This window comes from Canis lupus, chromosome 7 (assembly GCF_011100685.1).
Source record: "Canis lupus familiaris isolate Mischka breed German Shepherd chromosome 7, alternate assembly UU_Cfam_GSD_1.0, whole genome shotgun sequence".
Lineage (NCBI taxonomy): Eukaryota > Metazoa > Chordata > Mammalia > Carnivora > Canidae > Canis > Canis lupus.
Window position 1 is genome coordinate 28,526,438 of NC_049228.1, and position 22,938 is coordinate 28,549,375.

At 33.3% G+C, this 22,938-nt stretch overlaps 1 protein-coding gene across 5 annotated transcripts in view; it reads left to right on the plus strand.

Moving 5' to 3' along the window:
• Nucleotides 1–22,938, plus strand: part of KIFAP3 (kinesin associated protein 3) — a 157,558-nt gene that overhangs the window by 22,122 nt on the left and 112,498 nt on the right. For 4 of the 5 annotated variants that reach the window (XM_038542576.1, XM_038542579.1, XM_038542577.1 and 1 more), the window contains 7 exons: nucleotides 6,134–6,265; nucleotides 10,444–10,598; nucleotides 12,680–12,735; nucleotides 13,280–13,421; nucleotides 16,448–16,547; nucleotides 17,632–17,756; nucleotides 20,020–20,118. In XM_038542576.1, the coding sequence (XP_038398504.1) occupies nucleotides 6,134–6,265; nucleotides 10,444–10,598; nucleotides 12,680–12,735; nucleotides 13,280–13,421; nucleotides 16,448–16,547; nucleotides 17,632–17,756; nucleotides 20,020–20,118 (809 nt within the window). Of the gene's footprint in view, nucleotides 1–6,133; nucleotides 6,266–10,443; nucleotides 10,603–12,679; nucleotides 12,736–13,279; nucleotides 13,422–16,447; nucleotides 16,548–17,631; nucleotides 17,757–20,019; nucleotides 20,119–22,938 lie in introns of those variants that run through there. The other variant, XM_038542580.1, reaches the window with a different exon arrangement.

Consider the following 22,938-nt stretch of genomic DNA (forward strand, 5'->3'; position numbering starts at 1 on the left):
GAGGGAGAGAAAATCTCAAGCAGACTCCAGGCTGAGTGTGGAGCCTGATATGGATCAATCTCATGATTCTGAGATCACAACCTGAGCCAAAACTGAGTCGGACACTTAACCAATTACATTACCGAGGTGCTTCTGGGCTTTGTTCTTTTTTCTAGTTCCTTGACGTATAAAGGAACCTTGTTTATTTGAGATCTTTCTTCTTCCTTGATGCAGATATTTATCCTTATGAACTTCCCTTTTAGAACTGTGTTTGCTGCATACTTTGATTTGGTATGTTGTAATTCCATTTTCATTTGTCTCAAGGTATTGAGCTCTCTTTTGATTTCTTTGACCCGTTGATTGTTCAGTGATATGTTATTTAATCTCCACATATTTGTGTTTTCTTCTTGTAATTGATTCTAGTGTTATATTATTGTGGTCAGAAAAGATGCTTGATATATTTCAATCTTTAAATATTAAAACTTGTTTTGTGGCCTAATATATGATCTGTCTTGGAGAATGTTCCACGTATGCTTGAAAAATAATATGTATTCTGTTCCTTTTGGATAGAATGTTCTATTTATGTCTGTTAAGACTATCTGGTCTAATGTATTATTTAAAAACCAACGTTTCCTTATTGACTTTCAGTCTGGATGATCTACCCATTTATGAAAGTGGGGCATTAAAGTCAAAATACAAAAATACTTTTGTATTTCTGTTTATTTCTCTGTTTAGGTCTGCTAATATTTTCTTTATATGTTTATGTGATCCTATGTTAGATGCATAAATATTTACAGATTTTATACTCCTTTGTTGGATTGACTCCTTTGTTATTATATAATAATCTCCTTTTTCTCTTATTGTAGTCTTTTTTATAAAGATTTTATTTATTTGAGAGAGAATGTGCACAAGTATGGGGCAGAGGCAGAGGGAAAGGGAGAAGCAAACTCCCTGCTGAGTAAGGAGCCCAACATGTGGCTCAGTCCCAGGACCCCTGAGATTAGGAGCTGAGCTGAAATCAAGAATCAGGCACTTAACTGACTGATACACTCAGGCACTCCTTCATTATTTTTTTCTTTTTGTTCCTGATTGGGTGAGTTCCACTGCCCTGTCTTTGAATTCACTGATCCTTTCTTCTGCCTCAGATGAACTGTTCTCTGTTCACTCTAGTCTTGTGGGTCTCATGAACACAAGCCTTCTTGGTTTTCAGTGCTAGGCATTTTAGGGCTAATCTTCCAGGTGTAGGTCTTTAGAAGTTGAGGTATCAGATATAGGGTTCAAACTCTTTGCTCCTCAGGCTGAAGCTCAGGTTTGTGAGTTCCCTCCTGATTGTAGGTTACTACACATTGGCAGGGGTGGGGTTTGTGGTGAGATTGTATCTTGGTTTCTCCTACCCACTTCAATGTGGATTTTTTCTCATTCACTTAATGTGTAGGAGTCACTCAGCTAGTTTTTAGGTGTTTTTTCCCCCAGAAGGAAGGTGGTGGTGGTGGTGGTGGTGGTGGTGGTGGTCTTCTTCTTCTTCTTCTTCTTCTTCTTCTTCTTCTTCTTCTTCTTCAAGTTTTTATTTATTTTTCATTGTGTGTGTGTCTGTTTTATATCTTTAATACTTGAATGGCTTTATTAATTAATTAATTAATTTATTTATTTATTTTTAATTGGAGTTCAATTTGCCAATATATAGTATAACACCCAGTGTTCATCCCATCAAGTGCCCTCCTCAGTGCCTGTCACCCAGTTACCCCAACCCCATACCCACCTCCCCTTCCACCACCCTTTGTTTCCCAGAGTTAGGAGTCTCTCATCATTTGTCTCCCTTTCTAATTTCTCTCACTCAGTTCCCCTTCTTTCCCTTATAATCATTTTACTATTTCTTATATTCTCTGTATGAGTGAAACCATATGATGATTGTCCTTCTCTGATTCACTTACTTCACTCAGTATAATATCCTCTAGTTCCATCCACATCGAGATAAATGGTGGGTATTCATCCTTTCTGATGGCTGAGTAATATTCCATTGTGTGTGTGTGTGTGTATGTGTGTATATATATATATATACACCATATCTTCTTTATCCATTCATTTGTTGCCTTCAACAACATCATGGCTCCTTCCACAGTTTAGCTATTGTGGACATTGCTGCTATGAACATTGGGGTTCAGGTGTCCCAGCATTTCACTACATCCATATCTTTGGGGTAAATCACTAGTAGTGCAAATGCTGGGTCATAGGGTAGCTCTATTTTCAACTTTTTGAGGAACCTCCACACTGTTTTCCGGAGTGGCTGCACCAGTTTGCATTCCCACCAACAGTGCAAGAGGGTTCCCCCTTTTCTACATCCAGAGGAAAGTTTTTCATATGTAGCTGCAGATGTGATGTATCTATGGGAGTTCAGAATCCTCCCATGCTACCATCTTGAATGGAAGCTTGGAGTAAATTCTTTCAACAGCAATAGTTTTTTTTTTTTTTTTTTTTTTTTTTTTTTTTAAGTACCTGTTTAATGAAAGACTAATAAATTTTTGTTTTTCTAGAAAATTGATGAATGTGTAATGTAATGTCAGCATTTATTTTCTCTTTAAGGATCATAATGATATCATCAACCACATAAAGTCTGGAAACATTAGGGTGTACTTCAGAAATTATTAAGAACATTGTACCCCCAGAATGACAACTATTACATGGAGTGCTAGAAGATATATTTTTATATCACTCTGTGAAGCATAGACTTCACATTGGTATTAAAAAATGATTTTTCTAAATTAACTTTGCATATTTTAGGTTCTGGTTTTCTTATGTATATAAAAGAATAGAGCTGTTATTGAGAAGGCTCCATTTGTTGAAAAAATTTACAGTTAAAAGACAGCAGTTTTGATATGTGTCATATGATGCTTCAAATAGAAAAATCAGTTAATTCCAATAATTAGTTAAATTTTTAAAAATCTAGTACATGGGTTCCAGGTAAAGCATTTGAAAGTTCATTCTCTTGATATGTAAACATCTGACATCATTATGATTACCATGTTTATTTATTTATTTCTTTATTTTTTAAATTTTTATTTATGATAGTCACACAGAGAGAGAGAGAGAGAGAGAGAGAGAGAGAGAGAGGCAGAGACATAGGCAGAGGGAGAAGCAGACTCCATGCACCGGGAGCCTGACGTGGGACTCGATCCCGGGTCTCCAGGATCACACCCTGGGCCAAGGGCAGGCACCAAACCGCTGCGCCACCCAGGGATCCCTGATTTCCATGTTTAAATTCAGTTTGAAAGTTCAGCTTTAAGATAAAATTATTCATTTTGTGGCGATAATTCAAATATAAGTTTGGCGAGGCACATTGGTTTGGAAAAATTTTCACACTAAATCAATTATCATCAGCAGATATGTACGTGTTATAGGTTGCATGCAGACATAATTCATAACAGTATCCAAATAAGCTGGAATATTTTACCAACGGAACTAGAATTTGAAGCCATGGTTGTCAGTGTTGAAATATTTGTATCATATGTAGAGAAACTGAATTACAAAATGTTTTTAGCTTTTACAGAACTACTTTGTAAAGCAATCAAGTGCCCTATAATGATTTTGAATGTTTTGTAAATGTGTAAATTTTGTTCAGCATCAGTTAGAAATAAAGAATCAAGGTGTTCAACAAATGGAGAATCTGTAATGTGAGTGTATGAATTTCTAAAGGCAAAGCATTGTCATAAAGTAACTACATAGTAAGCTTTAAATGTATGTTACTATTAGTATAATATGAGCTTAGTTGTAATATATGTATTTTATTTTATTTTGAAAGATTTATTTATTTATGAGAGAGAGAGAGAGAGAGAGAGAGGCAGAGAGGCAGAGGGGCAGAGACATAGGCAGAGGGAGAAGCAGGCTCCTTACAGGGAGCCCGCCACGGGACTTGATCCCCGATGCTGGGATCACAACCCGGGCCAAAAGCAGGCACCCAACCGCTGAGCCACCCAGGCGTCCCTATATGTTCATTTTATATATTTTATATATTCAGTTACAATGCCAGGGAGAATGGGAAGGGTTTATCCATCCATAATTTCCATCAGCCCCCACATTGATATAAACAATAACTTGTGTTACTCTAATGTAAAGTGCCATTCAATGTAGTTTCAACTCTACCAGATTGTTACCCTTAGGCCTCTCCTATAAAGAAAGTCTAGAGCTGCCACTCTATTATTTATATTTGGTAGAAAAATATCTGAATGTACATGTGCTAAATTTTTAAAATTGGTTTCTTCTAGTTTTTTTTTTCTTCTAGGTCTTTGAGTTTATTTTTTTCTTTGCAATTTCGGTGTTCTACTTTTCCTATAAAAACATAACCTGCTTTAGTGATAAACTTTTAAAAATTGAATGAATTTATTACTCTTTAAAACACACACACACACACACACACACACACTAGCAAGAAGTGGGAAGATTCTTTGATCTATTTAATTTCTTTGAGAAAGGCAAGATATCAGACCAGAAGACAGCAATTAAGCTTCTATCTCACCTCTTGGTACGTGGAAGACCTACTGTGAAAGTGGTGGTAGGAGACTTCTCATAAGATCTGCATTTTTTATCCTTATGATTCTCTTCATTGAATTTGCCCCTTTCTGTATAGGAAATTCATGACTGGGTTTGCTCTCCATCTCATCAGGAACCAAATAACTAGTTTGCTTTATAATTAAGATAGTTTGTGTAGTGCTTCCTATTTAGTACATCTTTTTTTTTTTTTAAGCTCTTCTTAGTTCTTTTGATTCCTGTAATTTCTTTAGCTTTTAATTGCTAACCTCGACTTATATCCATTTATCTTACCTTTTGGACTCTGTACCATCCTATTTAGTATATGTGTGTTTATCTGATTTCCTGTTTTTACTGGCCTGCCTGGTTTCTAGTTGCTTCCATTCTTTACCAGCTTTGTTCTGAACACCTTTCTGTCAGTTTAGTTGCTGATGTACCTACACTCTAGCACTGTTATATTTGATTTCCTACTCTGTCTCTCTACTTGAGTCTTAGTCATGGTCCCAATACAGACTCCATGTTCTTAGCTTTTTTTTTTTTTTTTTTTTTTACTTGAAGAATTCTGATGAAAAGATCATTTTAAAAATTACACTGAAAATATACATAAGAAGCCATTTATTTCTAACAGAAGGAAAAGCTTTGGGTTTCTAATTATTGGAATCAATTTAAGACATTGTCATATTTGTGTTTCTTCTCATCAGGCTAAGATGCCCCCTAGCCCACTGTGACCACAGGGAGAAATTTATCTTGTTCCTATTGCTTAATCTCTTTGAGTACAACTTGTCTTGTCACCTTCAAATGTGGCCAAGTGACAAGGAATCAATCTGTTATTGGTTTTCAATAATTAAACATTCATTGTATAAACTCTAGAAGCTTGGAAGGATGATGTATATAGGAACTTTCCATGGGAACTACTAGTGACACTATAATTTGAGATGTATAACTATAAAAAATGTATGATTTGAAAAATGATTAGGTACTAATGCCACAATTTACAGAGTTATATAAGATGATACATAATAAATATTGCAGTTTACATAATTTCTTCATGTCATTTTGTGTTACAGTTAATGGGCTAATTGTTAGGCAGATTGATTTTTTAAATATAAATTTTGGGATGTGCTTGGGTGGCTCAGTTGGTTAAGCCTCTGAGTCTTGATCTTGGCTCAGGTCTTGATCTCAGGGTCATGAGTTCAAGCCCTGCACTGGGCTCCATGCATGAACCCACGTAAAAAGAAAAGAGAAGAAATAAAACAAAAAAATAAAATAGAAAATAAAATATAAGTTTTTGGGCAGCTATCTTTGTTTTTGAATTGCTAATTTTTGTTTGAGGTTATTCTCTCCAAAACATCTTATTTATTTTATTGACTTGCTTTTATGCATGGTTCTTTGTGTAAATGTACTTTTTCCTCAGGTATAGCTATTTATTAAGGTGCTTTCTGCAAGACTAAGAATAATAAGTATAGTACAGAGTTTACAGACGTGGAGAAAAAGACTTGTTTCTTGGTCAAGTCAAGAGAAAATATAATTTAAATGCATATGTTAATCCAATCCACATGCTTTTGGAACTAGAAACTAGGTAAAAACCATGAACATTTTGTGAGTTTTTAATCTGTCTCTTTTTATCACATAGGAAAGTTAAAGGAGGAAATATTGATGTACATCCATCAGAAAAAGCACTCATTGTTCAGTATGAAGTGGAAGCTACTATTCTTGGAGAAATGGGTGATCCCATGTTGGGAGAACGAAAGGAATGCCAAAAGATGTAAGTTTTTTTCATTTGTGTATGTTTTGAAAGTAGTGAACCTTATACAAATTGTGTAGAAATCTGATGGTATTTATATCTGCATAGATGATAGATGGTTATGGCATTCTTCTAGACATACTTCATCTTAGTGAAGCAGAGACTATATTAAACTATAAAATCAGAGTATATTTATTCCAGGGAAGATCAGGTTTACATAAGCATGATGGGGCTTCTTGAAAAATATCATTTCTAATTTATCCCATTTAGTAAATGCATATAATAGAATATAAACTACTACAACTTGTGAAATCAGTAATAAAAGATATGATTATGTGAGACTTTTTTGCTTAATTTAGGAAATGTCTATTTTATGGGATCCTGTCTGTATTCTTTTTTCCCTGGAACTGTAGAAAATACTATGAATTCTAGAATTCTCAAATGGGGCATGTACTTTTAATTCATCCCTTAAAAGTCTAGCCCTATGAAAGATGTTAGTAATAAAATGAGCATTTCTGACTCAATGAGTTGAGCTTATATCTCCTGACATCCTACATACTTTCCTTCCTTCTTTTATAATACTTTCAGGAGCCCATTGGAAACTGGCCTTTTTCATTAATCTATTAGTTGTGCTACTAATTGTCTTGCCCTTCTTCCATAGTGTTGTGGAAGTAAAGAAGGTCTGAGATTACCTAGTATTCTCTCCAACATCTCTCCCTTCATTTAAAAAAAAAATGATTTGGGAACTAAGTTAAAAGAGTTTTAACTAGTTAAAAAGTGCTAGTATGTTCTGGTGGTGTAACACACTGAAAAATACCGTATTTTAAATATATAGCAGTGGTTCTCAATTGGCTGTGATCCCCCCCCTCCCCCCCCAGGGAACATTTGGTAATACCTGGGGACATTTTTGGTTGTTGTAACTGGAGGAGTCCTATTGGAAATCTAGTGGATAGAGGACAGGATACTGCTAACCATCCTACAATGTGCAAGATAGCCACCTACAAACAAAGAATGATTTGGCTCCAAATGTTAATAGTGCTGCAATTAAGAAATTGCATGTGTGTAGCAACCTGCAAAGAGAAACTGCCTAATATCTTAGTAAGATCCCTAATCCATCTTCCTTTTTTGTGTTAGGAGACTAAATTACACAGATATTTCATTAAAATAACTGAGTCCTTGGATAATCCGCTAAACTGAAGAAAATACACATATACACACACACAGTACATAGACTATGTCCTTTTACACTTTCTCTTCCATTAATGTGTTTCTGATTGCTGCCTGAATTTTGTGCATTTTGAGAACATGTAAAAATCTCTTGAGATCTTATTAATTTGACTTCCAAAGAAGGTAGCAGATTAGTCTTTGCCTTTAGAACTTCAGATATCCACATTTCTGGTGAGATATTTCATTTTTAGTTCTTAAGAATGCAGTAAGTAGCCTCCTTCAGCTAGAATTAAATGAGAATATTGTTATTGCTTGGAAATACATGGACTTTTTAGACAAAGGATACATTCACCCAAGTGTCAACCACTTGGCAGGAGTTACTACCAACTATGGCTGGAGTACGTGGATTTAACTTCAGTAAGGGAAAACCTAAGTAATTCAACCTTGTGATACTCAACTGTGGCTGCGCAAGGTTTGGAGAGAAATCACTGTAGGACCAAAAGGAGAATGTAGTTTGTTGATAGTTCAAGAAGTTTTAGCAATGGCAGCAACTGGGGATAAGGATTTTGAGAGGTACACTCATATAGGCTGATTTTGAGAGGGACACTCATCTCATATAGGCTGAGACAAATACGAAGTGAAATTGTCATTAAATTGAGGTAGTCAGTGCTATGGCCCAGGTCTAAAAGACTTGTACTATATTTCATTTTCCCTTATTAGGTAAAGGAATATTTAAGCCCATCTTCAATGGAGTCCCAGTTTTCTCAAGATTTCTTTATAAGATACTGATGATTATGGACCAAAAATAATTTGGGTATTTTTCTTCTAGGTTTTTGATGTTCTTAGTAGGTATGGACTGCCTAATGAGGTTCTGATTTTTTACTATGAGTATAATCACTAAACATATGGTTGACATTTTCTAAAAATTCTAGCCCTACCTGTTTTTTCTTTGTCTTTTATAATGAGGGAAGGAGTTAGGAGAGAGGCATACACACTGAAAGAAGAAAATCTATTACCTTGGATAGAAAGAAGATGAGTCAGATTGTTAATATATATGTTGGTAGAAAATAGATCTAAAAAAGGATAGAAAAATCTACTTTATCAAATCAATATACCACTACATACCTATTGGAATAGGTAAAATCCAAAATATTGACAGCACCAAATGCTGGTGAGGATATAGAGCCACAGGAACTCATTCATTATTAGTGGGAATATAAAGTGGTATTTATTATAACCACTTTGGAAGACAGTTTGGCAATTGCTTACAAAGTTAGACATAGGCTTACCATATAATCCAGCAGTTGTGTTTCTAGATATGAACTCTAATGAGTTGAAAACACATGTCCACACAAAAACAGGAGAATTAATGTTTGTAGAAAATTTATAATTGTCAAAAATTGGAAGCACGCCAGGTATCCTTCAATAGGCAAGCGGGTAAACTGTGGTGCATTCATATCACCAAGTACAATTCGGGGCTAAAAAGAATTCAACTATCAAGATGTGAAAACACATTTGAGGTACCTTACTATATTAATGCATTTAAGTGAAAGAAGCCAGACTGGAAAGATTCCAATATGTGACATTCTAGAAAAGAAAAAACGAAAGTAGAAAGATTAGAGGCTGTCAGGAGTGCAAGGGATGACGGAGGGGAGAATAGGTGAAGCAGAGGGCATTTTTAGGCCAGTAAAACCATTTTGTATGATACTATAATGGTGTATTCATGGCATTATACATTCAAGGCCTAGAGAACTATAGGACACAAAGAGTGAACCCTAATGTAAACTGTGAACTTCATTCAGTGATAATGTATCAGTTTTGTTTCATCAGTTGTTGTAAAGGCACCACGTAATGCCTTCTGGATATGCAGCTAAAATTATACAAAAATAAATAGTTTAAAAGATTTAAAACCATAGGAATATAAATAGATTAAAGAAAAGTTAAATGGACTAAGTATTGCTGGTTGTCGCATACATTAGAAGCCATTTCAGCACATTTTTTAAAAAGATTTTATTTGTTCATGAGAGAAACAGAGAGAGAGAGAGAGAGACATAGGCAGAGGGAGAAGCAGGCTTCCCGCAGGAAGCCTGATGTGGGACTTAATCCCTGTGTGAATCCTGGAATCACAACCTGAGCTGAAGGCAGATGCTCAACCACTGAGCCACCCAGGTACCCCCACCACTCTAGCAAATTTAAGCATAAAAGGAATTTGTTAAAGACTATTAAGTAATTTGTAGAATCCTGGGAGGACCAGATCGAGGGAAGACTGTTTAGCTGGGAATAATATATAAATCACTATGCTGCACTTATTTCAGATCATCAGTATTTGAATAATGATTTCACAGATGCTGAGGACAAGGCATTTTTCAGAGATCTCTGTCCCAACTGCCTCTAATATCTTGATGTCTCTTCCAACATCGGCTGTCTTCACCAAAAAATAATTCCACACAGTGACTACTTTGTTAATGTTTCTCTAGGCATACATGGGTACATCTGCTTGAGTCTTTTGCCACCAATTGAGTTTTCACCTGAACCTAATTTTGTGTCTTCATGGCTCTCCCTGGTACCACAAATCCATGTACATTGCCAATTGTTTCCACCAGAAACAATTGAATCTGAAAATACTGATATTATGTGTGTGTCCCTAGTTAAATAATTATGAGTTTGGTCAAGAAAATTACTTATTTTTGGCAATATGGATTCTCATATCCAATAATGATTAATTAAGACTTCATATATGTTGTCAGAAAGACTGTTTTAAAACAAGATACCTATCTTAGACAAGATATGCTATCTTGTCTAGAAGAGTCAGATGTAGATTTTATGTTCCCTTTGTGATCTTGCCTGTCCAGTTCAAAGAAATCATTTGTTTGCATTTTTCTAAGCCTAATTACATCTAATACTTTATTATATTTTACTAAAAGAGTCTGTGTCAGGTACCTTTAAATACTTTATAACTATTTATTTGGAAGTAGTATTTTTATCACTTACTTTGGTATTACCTGAGTTGGAAAATTTTGATATGCTTACAGCATTCGTCTTAAGAGTCTCAATGCCAACACCGATATAACTTCCCTGGCACGGAAGGTGGTTGAAGAATGTAAACTTATTCATCCCTCAAAATTAAATGAGGTAGAACAGCTGTTGTACTATCTACAGAACCGCCGGGATTCATTGTCAGGAAAAGGTAAGTATAATTCCTTACTTTTTAATGCATAACCAGAGTTCTTTAACTATAGTTTTTGCTTTTGATATTTCAATCATGGGGTTTGTTTTGTTATTGTTTTATTTTATTTTGCCAGTGCTATAAGTAAATAATGAATGAAAGAATAAACCTATTAGTTTCCTGCAGGAAGGCTCTGTATTAGATACTTCTATGCAAAATGATCTGCTTCTGTTTCATATTGTGGTAGGTGTGTATGTTTGTGTTTGTGTCTGTATGTTTGTGTGTGTATGTTGTGTATATTTCATACTGTGGTGTGTGTGTATGTTTGTGTACATATGTGCTAAGGTAAGGAGTGAAAAAGCAAATGTCTGTCATATTGACTCTAGAATAATGAAAGGAGAGAATTTGGGGCGGCAAAATATTTTCTCTACACGATTAGATTTATATTTTCTAAATTTCTTATAGAGATTTAATTTATAATTTGAATGGGTGACTCAAGCATTTAAATGTTAAAATATATGTCATATGTTTTCAACTATCCTAAAGATACAAGTTTTATGAATCTTTCTTAGGAAAATACTGCCTTTTTCATTCATAATGTCTTCCTTGTTGCCATTCTTCTGTCTTCAATTTCTTCATAAAGAACCAACCCATTAAAATATTAAAGCTAAGCAATTATTTTTAGAAGACATCATCAAATATTCTAAACCAAAAATGAAACAAAGTAAAAATACAGACATTTGAATAGAAAGTCATCTCAGATTATTGAATACATATTCTACTTCATAGTACTGATTAAGTTTACATGTCTTTCACCATTGGTGAGTTAAAATGTGGTGCCTTTGAAATAATTCATAAATGCTTAAGTGTTGATTATACTAAGTAGAAAGAAGTAAAAGAAAATTTGCTTGGGCTTTTTTCAAATTATTCTGTCTTTTCTATTTACAGCAAATGAAATGCCTTGTGTCTAACATACACTTTTATTAGTTAGCTCTGAATATAATATCTAATGTGATCAGTATGTATTTTTGGATTAATTAAGTGATGTTAAATTTATTTAAAAGCAAAAATAAGCAGTTTGAATTTGATTCCATCCAACTACATAACTGGCATTCAATGTATGTTAATTATTCATAATAACTGCTATAAGGAAAATATTAAGAATTTTTATTGTTTCATGATAGAATATTCTACTTAAGATCTCTATAAATGAGGGCGATAACTCCTTTGATAAATAAGTTCAAAGTGAGCAAAGTAAATCCTGTATTCTAGCAAGAAGTGTGTGTACTTATTTTGAGTTATACAGTGTCCTTAAAATTGATCTTTCCTCATGCCTAATTAATTTAATCCCAAGTGCATTTACATTAGAGTATCTTTACTACTAAAACCCTTGAACTGTGTTTTCAAGGTAAATTAGTTTTCTCACCTTCTTCCTCCCAAATTAAAGGAATATAAGGAAATTTTCATGTCAACATGGGTAAATCTGTTCAAATCAATCTGCTTATGTAGATATTAATGTTTTGAAGACATAAATGAAATACTGTTGCTATGTTAAATACACACTTATTTTTAAAAAACTATTCCATTTTTCTTTTTTAACTTTTTTACTTGATATTCACAATTTCAAAGCCAGAATCTTGCACCCTAAAAGTGATTGAAACAAAATAGTAATCCTTAATTTATGTGATTCCTTACCTTCAGTGATTTTTTTTCCATTTTAGTTTTTATATTACTCAACTTATTAATGTATCATTGCCTTATTGATTTTCCTCCTCCCATCTTGAATGTGAGTTAAGAAGGGACTATATTGCTTCTTGTTGGCGAGTCTGGCTGTTTACATACCCAAAAAGGTAGTAACAAAGGAGGAAATGAAATTATGACTTTGGGATCATTTATACTCTCCTTGATATCCTCATTAGAACAGGTGGATTATAGGTGAACAGTTTTGATTTTTTTATTTATCGGGAAAAAGATGATTTTATAAACTATTCAGTTTTAAGATCCTCAACTCAGCCATAATTGAAGTCAGCTGCTAAAAATAAAAATTGCCCAGTAACTCTAAAAACTTAGTTCTTCTCATTAAAAAAAAAATCTTTTTACAGAAAAAAAAGAAAAATCAAGCAAGCCTAAAGATCCACCTCCTTTTGAAGGAATGGAGGTAAGACTGTATTCTGATCTAATAGATAACTGATTGATTGTAAGGTTGTTCCATTTTCCCATCAATAATTCATATAATAACATTAAATAGATATGGAAATTAGAAATTATTGAACTTAGAACCTGGAAAGGTAGATATTTCAGTATTTCATACAGGCAAAAGTTAGTGGCATGTTTTTTAGATATATTTACTTTGACAAGTAAGTTTTGAAGTGTTTTAAATATTCTTATTGCATTATATTTTTAAATACCAATTAACCTATTGAAGTAGAACTAAATTATTTTGTATTACATTTAAGATACTTTATATTAATAGGCCAATTTTAGAGTATATATCTTATTTTTATATAATATATAACTACTTTTGTATTGGATTCCTAGCACCCAAAGGTCTAATTTTCCCCTCTATGAAAGGACTATGAGTACTTTGAAAACTTGTCTGTTATTAAAAGGGCAATATATTGACCATAAAATATCCTTCTTTTGACAGTAGCTTTGTTGAACATTGTTGTTCTTTTAGAGTACTTCCTCTTCCTTTCTTTCAGATTGATGAAGTTGCTAACATTAATGACATGGATGAATACATTGAGTTACTATATGAAGATATTCCTGACAAAGTTCGGGGTTCTGCTTTGATCCTGCAGCTTGCTCGAAATCCTGATAACTTGGAAGAACTGCTATTGAATGGTGATTTATATCTATAAATATTAAAAATAGAAAATTTGTTGTATAATATGGTTTTTAAGTTTATTACAAAAGAGAAAGCTAACATTATACCAAAGTTAGGAATGCATTTGTTTCCCAGATCTTTGTTACCTTCTTATGAAAATTTTTTAACTTAAGACCATAACACTTAACTACTGTGAAGAATTCACATATCATTTAATTTAAACAATAAAAATAAAGCATTAATGGTACTATTCTCTTCTGAAGGACTTTTATTACCAGTTAAACTGGTAAAAACTCTACCAGTGTTTTAATACACTAATAGAGAAATGGATCTTCAGAGGTCCTTACTTTGGTTACAGAAATGCTTGGCCCTGAAATTCATTTTTATTGAAAGTAGAAAGTAGAGATGTACATTTTTTGCATATTTAATAGCCAGTTATTCCAACCTAGTTAGTGAATACTCCTTTCCCCAAAGATTTGAAATGTCTTTTCTGTTAAATGCCTGGCATTCAGTTATTCAATAGATACTTCTTAAAAACCTATTCTTGCCATGTACTGTTCTGGTATATTCATAGGTATATTTTAATGCTTTTTTTTTCTTTTCCATTGATTTATTTGATAATTTGCATTCCACTATTATACTGTTTGTTTTGTTATGTTTTGTTTTGTATTTTGAGTAGAGTTTTAGAGTAGGTAGGAGAATGTTCCAATTTGTTGATTTTTTTAAAATAGGTGTTGCTGGTCTTATACATTTTCTTAATAAATTATTTTGAGATTGATTTATCATATGCTCTAAAAAATTATAATGGAATTTTAATTATGATTGCATTTAACTAAAAAAAATGATTGCATTTAACTGATAAATTGATTTGGGGTCATATTTTGGCCTTCAGTAAACTTCATAATTTTATTTTGGCTATTTCTTGATGATCTATGTACAATTCCCATAGCTATATTTTTATTGAGACTCTTTTCTATTCTATACTAATGGAGAAAAATGAAATAAAATTTGGAAAATAGGTAATTAGCTATATACCTAAATTCATGACATTATAGTACATTATTTTCCAAAGCACAGTTGACTCTTGAACAATGGAGAGGGTGGTTTAGGGGTGTAGCTCCCCCCTCCAGTCAAAAATACACATGTAATTTTTGACTTTTAAGAAACTTAACTGCATATAGTACAGTAATAGAACAAGGCACCACACCTCTCCTTGTCCCCAACCAAAGTTAAGCTGGATCATGGAGTGGCACCCGTTCCTTCCTTCCATACCCAAGAATATGGGAAATATTTGTATACATGGAATCTGAGTGAAGGCAGAACACTTTCACCTGTCTCTCTAGGTTGCTTGCTCCATCAGACCAGACCCCTTTTATGAAGTTCTAATGCAGTTTCTGGTTATAGGAGATGCTGGCAAGTAGTGAGCTGCCAGTTCCCTGGAGGAGTTAGTTCCCCACTTTGGAGAGATTTCAGCACCACGGACAGCAACCACCCTGCTGTCCACTCTGCATCCCAGGTTCCTGCTTGGTGCTCTTGGCCCCATTGTTCTGGACTTGTTACTCCTAGGTGGGGGATAGTGGAGGGCTGAGGGAGGATGGCAAGTTATTCTGTGGTCCTTGGCCGATTCTGGCCTGTGACTAACCATGCCTCACCACCTCAGTAACAATCTCTTCCCAGAGCTGGTTCCTATGTACCTCTCAGTTCAAGACCTCGATGAACCTACCTTCCAACAGATAGTGAGTGATGTGAGGCATGCCAGGAGCAGGCAAGAGCCCTGCTGTCTCAGACTTCTCTGCATCTTTCATTTGCCTTCCCTCCTAGTCATTTGTTTCTTTCCAATCATAATCCACAGAATTCATACCAGTGTGTTCAAGGGTCAACTGTGTATTCTAAGAAATATTGGTTCCTCTGGATTATAGTGGTGAAATACTTTTAATTACTACTGAATAAAAAAGTTACCAGGTTCTTTAAGTAGAACTTTATGGAGCTTTTACATGTTAATGTATGTTGCCTATCTACTTACTTGACTCTAGACAGTTTTGTTCAAAGCATATGGTATACCAGTGCTCTGCATTGTGAGTATTAATAACATTATGAAATGATATTGTAGGATGTTTTTTAGCTTGAAAAGTTCCTAAGTAGATTAATAATAGTTGTTTCATATTCTGAATGACCAAAGAGCAAAAATAAGTTGAACACTTTTATTACCATAACTAATACTAATAATGCAGTCCATAAAGTACAGTAGGTTCTGAGTGCCTATTATAAAAAGTTGAATTATGATCTCTGTATAACACACAGATATTTTTTTAATGCTTTAATATTTTAAGCATTGGTAAGCTATGTAACAATTCTAATTAGAAACTGGTCTCATTATTTTATGTTTACTTAGCATATGGTAATTCTCATTAATCAGTTCATTAACTTTTTCCCTTTCTCAAGATAAAAATCTAGCAGAGATGTTTATTCTACCCTGAAGCTAATTTTATGAAAGATTTTTTGTTTTATGTCTGTTGGCATTAATTTAACATAATATTAAAATAGATTTATTTTTATGTTTGTAAGTTTTATTTGCTTATTAATTTGCTTCAATGGAGCTAGTGTTAGCCTGCTAAATTGCTCATTATTTTTTAGACTGATTCTATTTTTTTCCTTCTTCACAAACACATTAAATCAGATGTTAAAAAACAAACAAAAAAATGGCACTGTAGTAGCAAGATTATAAGTGGAAATACAAATTAAAAAATAAATTGTCTTTTTATTTTTTTGTCACTCAATATACTTACCATGTTACTTTATCTAAATCATATTTTACTTTTCTGTTTATAGTTAGAGACTTAAAGTTACATGTTATGAGTTTTTAAGTAAAAGCTGTATTTCAATTTTAAAAACAGCTTTCTGTGTTGGAAAGAAACACCTTCCTTTTTTATTCCAGTTCTAGCTTAGCTTTGTTATTTATTAATAAGTAGACATTTAAAACCAATCACCCTTTATACTACAGGCAAGGCAAATGATCATTTTTATATGTTTGTTATGTCATTAGAAACTGCCCTTGGTGCATTAGCAAGAGTCCTAAGAGAAGACTGGAAACAAAGTGTTGAGTTGGCTACAAACATAATTTACATCTTTTTTTGCTTTTCTAGGTAAGTATAAAAATTAAGAAATAAAAGTAGAAATCTCTCTCTGTTTCTTTCACTTTGTTAATGGTTTGGATTGTGGATTACTGGTTTGCTCAGTCTTCCTGTATGTCTGCCCATGTTCTGTCTCTAAACTCATGCTCTCTTTCCCATTCTCTGTCCTTTCCGATGTTCTGTCCTTCATTCAGTCTGTCCTGACCCATGCATGTGCAGAGTAGAATAGTAAAATGGTTTAGAATTTAAGAGTATTGACTCTGAAAATAGACTGGATTTGAATCCACGTAATAGCAGTACTGCTATTTACAACCCGTGTTGATTACATTATTTCTCTGTGCTTCAATTTCCTCATCTGTAAACTGGATAATAATAGTAACACCATTTTGGATAGTTTTTAGAATAAAGCCTGACTCAGAGTAAGTGCCAGTGATGTATCACTGTGTATATGTGTGTGTGTGTGTGTGTGTGTATGCATATGTATGTATCATATATATATATATATATATGATAACTTTTAGGTATCCATATGTGTTTATTTGTATACATGTATTCTCTGGAAAGTTGTTCATTGAGATACTGTGAAAAATTTCGAGGCAATTCCCAGAGAATTGCCTCTGTTTAAAACTGTGCCAGCATTAGCAAATAGATATTTATTAAATAAATACTTGGATGAATGAATTGTATAGGAAACACATGCAAAAACCTGATAACTAATATTTTACTGATTTATATTCTCTGGTATCTATTTTATTTAATATTAGTATTGTTATTAGTTTTGTTTTACAGCAGTCTGAAAGTTTATTTTGAGAGTGTCTGAATAGTTAAAATGGTGGTTGATTACAAAAAAATGTGTTTTCTTTCATTTCTAATTTAAAAGTAATTTTATTTCAGGTAAGGATAGTATGTGAAAATATATTTAAAGTAATCTTATAACTTCGGGTCTCTGCCTAGTATACCATGGATGTAGTCATTTATTGAAATATATATCAAATTTTACTTTCTACATCCATTGTACAAGTGTTTACTCAAAATAAATTTCCTGAATCTACAAAACATATTGCTTCAAATATATACTAAAATCTCTTCTTTTAAGCTTTTCTCAGTTTCATGGACTTATCACTCACTATAAAATTGGAGCTCTATGTATGAATATCATTGATCATGAGTTAAAAAGACATGAACTGTGGCAAGAAGAACTCTCTAAGAAGAAGAAAGCTGATATCCTTTTAGAGTGGCATTTCACCCCATGGTTGTTGCTATGAGATGTAGATAGGTGGGATAGTTTTGGGGTTTTTTTTGCCATTTACATTATTTGGAAAAATAAAAGAGTGTTGAAGGTTAAGATGAAGATTGAAACTATCAGAATGAATATAGTTTGACATGTGCTTTTTGTCTCTTTGATTAGTTTATTAGAAGGAGCAGGTAATAGTGGTCCTGGATAATTGAGCTGGTGATTCTCTTAAGTGACCTTATCGTTATATCCCCTAAGATCCTTTGGTTAACTGAAGCCCTGTCTCATCATGGTTTATGTAGTTCTGTCTGTCATAAGTTGACTTTGATTGGAATTAAATTCTGTCTTACTAATTATGTCCAAAAATTCTTAATATATTCAAATCTAAGAGGCTGCAGAATGATAGAACCTATGAAAAGAATCTTAAAGTGAATGGGTGGTGGACACTGAGGGGGGGCACTTGACGGGATGAGCACTGGGTGTTATTCTGTATGTTGGCAAATTGAACACCAATAAAAAATAAATTTATTATTAAATTTTTTTAAATGATGTATTTTAAACTATCTTTCAATGCAGAAATCTTTTCTGCAGCTTCCTTTACAAATTGGATATTTACTCTTTTCTTCAACAGTGTTTCTTCTTATTTATTTAGTTCATTCTGTGGTTTGACATCCTATTTATTATAATGTTCTTTTGCTTAGTGTACTAAAATCCACTTGTCAGTAACTTCTGTCCCTTGAATCTAATCTTGCATGCTAAATCAAAATAGAATAGGGTAGTCTCTTAAACATCACTTTTCTTGTATTTGAAAATATTTATCATACTGCCTCTGTAGCTTAATTTTTCTAGGTTATAGGTCCTAGCTTATTCATATGGCTTATTTAGCAACCATACTGGTAATTTTCCTTTGAACCCAATATTTATTGATCTCTTTTAAGAAGTAAAAATATGGGCACCCTGGGTGGCTCAGCGGTTTAGCGCCGCCTTCAGCCCAGGGTGTGATCCTAGAGACCCGGGATCGAGTTTTGCGTCGGGCTCCCTGCATGGAGCCTGCTTCTCCCTCTGCCTGTGTCTCTGCCCAACCCCCCGACCCCGTGTCTCTCATGAATAAATAAATAAAATCTTTACCAAAAAAAAAGTAAAAATATTGTTCCTGTTGTGCAGAGTATCATATATTTCTTACCTTTCCATCATGAAATCCCCAAGGTACTCTAAAAATTCACCCTAACGTACACACAAGTTTGACTTTTCTTAATTAAGATCTTTGCAGGTTTAGGGGTTTTCTGTTTGTGCTATGAGCTTCTGACATCTAAATGGTGTAGATTTAAATCCTATGGGCAGCTCAGTGATCCTGGAGACTTTAGATCATTTCTAGAGTTACAAGTCTCCTAAATACACCTGAAATTCATTTAATAGGAGGTGTATGGAGAGAACCACTAATGGAACTTTTAGTAATTATTAATTAATATTTTGTGATTGTTGGGTGATGGGAATTGATATTTTAGGATATATCATATTCCTGTTAAGTATCAGATATCATTGATTGAAAGATGTACCATTATTCATGAACTAGTAAGAATGGAAAAAAATGCTTAAGTTAACTATGACATGTCATGGATTACAAGGCATACTGAAATGCAGGAGATTCCTTGTGTTTTGATACAAGCAGCAGTCAATGAGAGGGAAGTTTTTTAAGTGCTTCCCCAAGCACTGATCCTGAAGTCAGACTGAAATAACAAGTTATTTTTGCAGTTGTCCAGAGGATTACTTGGGGCCATAAGGTATAATTTAAAAATCTTGTTGACCTCTAACTTCAGGATAGTTCTCTTTGATGGGGAGTCTGAAGAGGATACTAAAGCATTTTAGGTCTAATCAACATCCTTTGAATGTTCTGGGCATCTGTCCAAGGTGGAATTAAGTATTCTTATTAACTAAAACACTCTCTGAGGCAGTAATCCTTTAGATTCATGGATCCACTGGTGTACATACATAAGATATTTCCATAAAATTTCTGGGGATTCAGGTGTTTGGTAAAACCTAAACATGCATTTACCCAAAGTCTCCAAGCATAACCATGAACCCTTGTTTAAGAAGTTCTAAAATTATTGTGTAGAGATGAATATTTTAAACTATTGGTTATAGAAAATAACTGGGTAACACTGCACATAAAATAGTACTGTTCTTCATAGTATTTCAGTAGATTTTCTTTGTTTCAATGAGTATGCATGATCCTTAACTTAAGTTGCTTACTTGATGAAGACCCTGAAAACCAAACCTTGAGAAAAGATTATGAAAAAACCTTTAAAAAATACCAGGGACTTGTGGTAAAACAGGAACAGCTCTTACGAGGTATGATTTCCTAAGCAATGAGAAACACAACAAAGTGTTTACACTACATTGATTTTGTTCAATTTTTTTTCAGATTGGTAAAGCTAATATTAGAATAATTTAACAGTCTCTAAGTTTTAATAAGCTGTAAATTCTTTTGTCTTTAGCATGGGTAATAATGTTTTAAGTTTCATTCCATTATTTTTCCACCAAGAGGCCTATTCAGCTCTTTTTTTAAAATTTATTTTATTATTTTATTTTTTTCTATTCAGCTCTTAAATGTGTATATACTTGTAATTTGTTTACTCAGAGAGGATCTTTTAATCCAGTGTTTGTCCTTTTTGATAATGACAATCTGATCTCTCAAACACTAATATTAATTATAACATAATAGTACTAATGTCTTATTTATTTTGTGCTTTCCTAGGAAATCAATATAAAAATTCTCATAGTATTTCTCTTGATTAGTAAAAAACAGTCTCTGAGGTTTGTTGAGAGCTCTAACAATTGAATAAAGTTTCACAGCCATTGATAAGATACAAAATTTTATGAAGGTTAGTGAGAGTAATGTAGGGATTTTAAGTGTACATTCCACTCCTGCTTTGGAGTTGACTATTGATTTTTTCCAGTTTTATTGAGATATAATTGACATATAATTGTGTTAGGTTTAAGGTATACAATGTGCTGATTTGGTGTACACATATATTGCAAAATGTTTACCACAGTAAGGTTGGTAAACATGTCCTTCACCTCACATAATTACCATTTTGTTGTTGTTGTTACGGTGAGAACACTTAAGATCTGTTCTCATGGCAGTATTAAAATACACAATACAGTATTGTTAATTGTATTTGCCATGGTGTGCATTAGATCCCTGGAACTTATTCATCTTATGACTGAAAGTTTATATCTGTTGACCAAGGTCTTCCCATTTCCCCCACAACCCAGCTTCTGGTAAGCATGATCTACTCTGTTTTTATGAGTCCAGTGTTTTTAGATTCCACATACTCAGTGAGAACATACAATATTTGTCTTCCTCTGTCTGATTTCACTTAAAATAATACCCTTAAGGTCTATCTGTGTTATCACAAATGGCAGAATATCTTCCTTTTTTATGAATGAATAATATTTTGGGGTGTGTGTGTGTGCATATGTATGCCCCATCTCCTTTATCCATTCATCCATTGATGGACACTTAGGCTGCTGCTGTGTCTTGGCTATTAACAATGCCTCAGTGAACACAGGGATACAGATATCTCTTTGAGATCATGATTTTATTTCCTTTGGATATATACCCAGAAGTGGTATTGCTGGATCATATGGTAGTTTTATTTTTAAATTTTTGAGAAACATCCATTTTCCATAGTGGCTGCACCAGTTTATATTCCTTTAACAGGAATTTATATTTAACAGGAATATAAATTGCAGTTTAAATTCCTCCCAATTTACATTCTTTTTACTCTACATCCTTGGCAGCATTTATCACTTGTCTTTTTAGTAATAGCCATTCTGACAGGTATGAGGTGCTCTGTCATGGTATTGATTTCCATTTCCCTGATGATTAGTGATGTTGAACACCTTTTCATTTATCTGTTGGTAATTTGTATATCTTCTTTGGGAAAATGTCTGTTCAGAGCATTTGTCCATTGTTAAATCAGATTTGATTTGTTTTGATTTTTTCCTATTGAGTTGTATGGGTTTCTTACATCTTTTGGGTGTTAACCCCATATTTCCTCCCATTCTGTACATTGCCTTTTCATTTTGTTGATTGTTTCTTTTGCTGTGCAGAGCTTTTTTAGTTTGATGTAGTCCCACTTCTTGATGACTACTTTTGTTGCTTGTACTTTGGTGTCATTTTCCAAAAATCATTGCCGAGACTGATGTCAAGGAACTTTTCCCCTCTGTTTTCTTCTAGGAGTTTTACATTTTCAAGTCCTTAATCCTAATCCTATCTCAGTCCTTTTTTCTTTTGTAAGTCAAATTAATTTTCATGAGTGGTGTTAGGGGCCCAATTTCATTTGTTTCTATATGAATATTTAGTTTTCCCAGTACCATTTTTTTGAAGAAACTATCCTTTACCCTCTTGAGTATTTCTGGCTCTCTTGTCAAATAAATATTAGTTGACCTTTATATGTGGGTTTATTTTGAGCTCTAAATTGTTTCATTGATCTAATACCTGTTTTTATGCTTAATACCATACAGTTTGATTACCATAGCTTTGTGACATATTTTTAAACCAGAAAGTATAATGCCTCCATCTTTATACTTTTTCAAGATTGCTTTGGCTATTTTGAGTCATTTATGGTTCTATACAATTTTTTGTATTTTGTTCTATTTTTGTGAAAATGACATTGGAATTTTGATAGAGAGGATATGATTCCATAGATGTCTTTGGGTACTATGGATATTTTAATTATAATAACTTGTCCCATCATTGAACACAGCATATCTTTACATTTATTTGTGTCTTCAGATTTCTTTCATCAATATCTTATAGTTTCAGTAAATATATCCTTCACTTATTTGCTTAAATTTATTCCTAAGAATTTTATTGTTTTTGATGCTATTGTAAATGAGATTGTTTTATTTTCTTTTATATAGTTGTTAGTGTATAGGAGTACAAATGATTTTTATGTATTGATTTTTTAATCCTGAAACTTTATTGAATTCACTTATCAATTCTAACAGTGTTTTGGTACTCTTAAGGATTTTCTATATAAGAATTGAGTCTTCAGTAAATAGACACAATTTCATGTCTTCCTTTCCAATTTGTATACCTTTATATCTTTTTCTTGCCTAAGTGCTCTAGCTAGTTCTTCCAATATTATATTGAATAAAAGT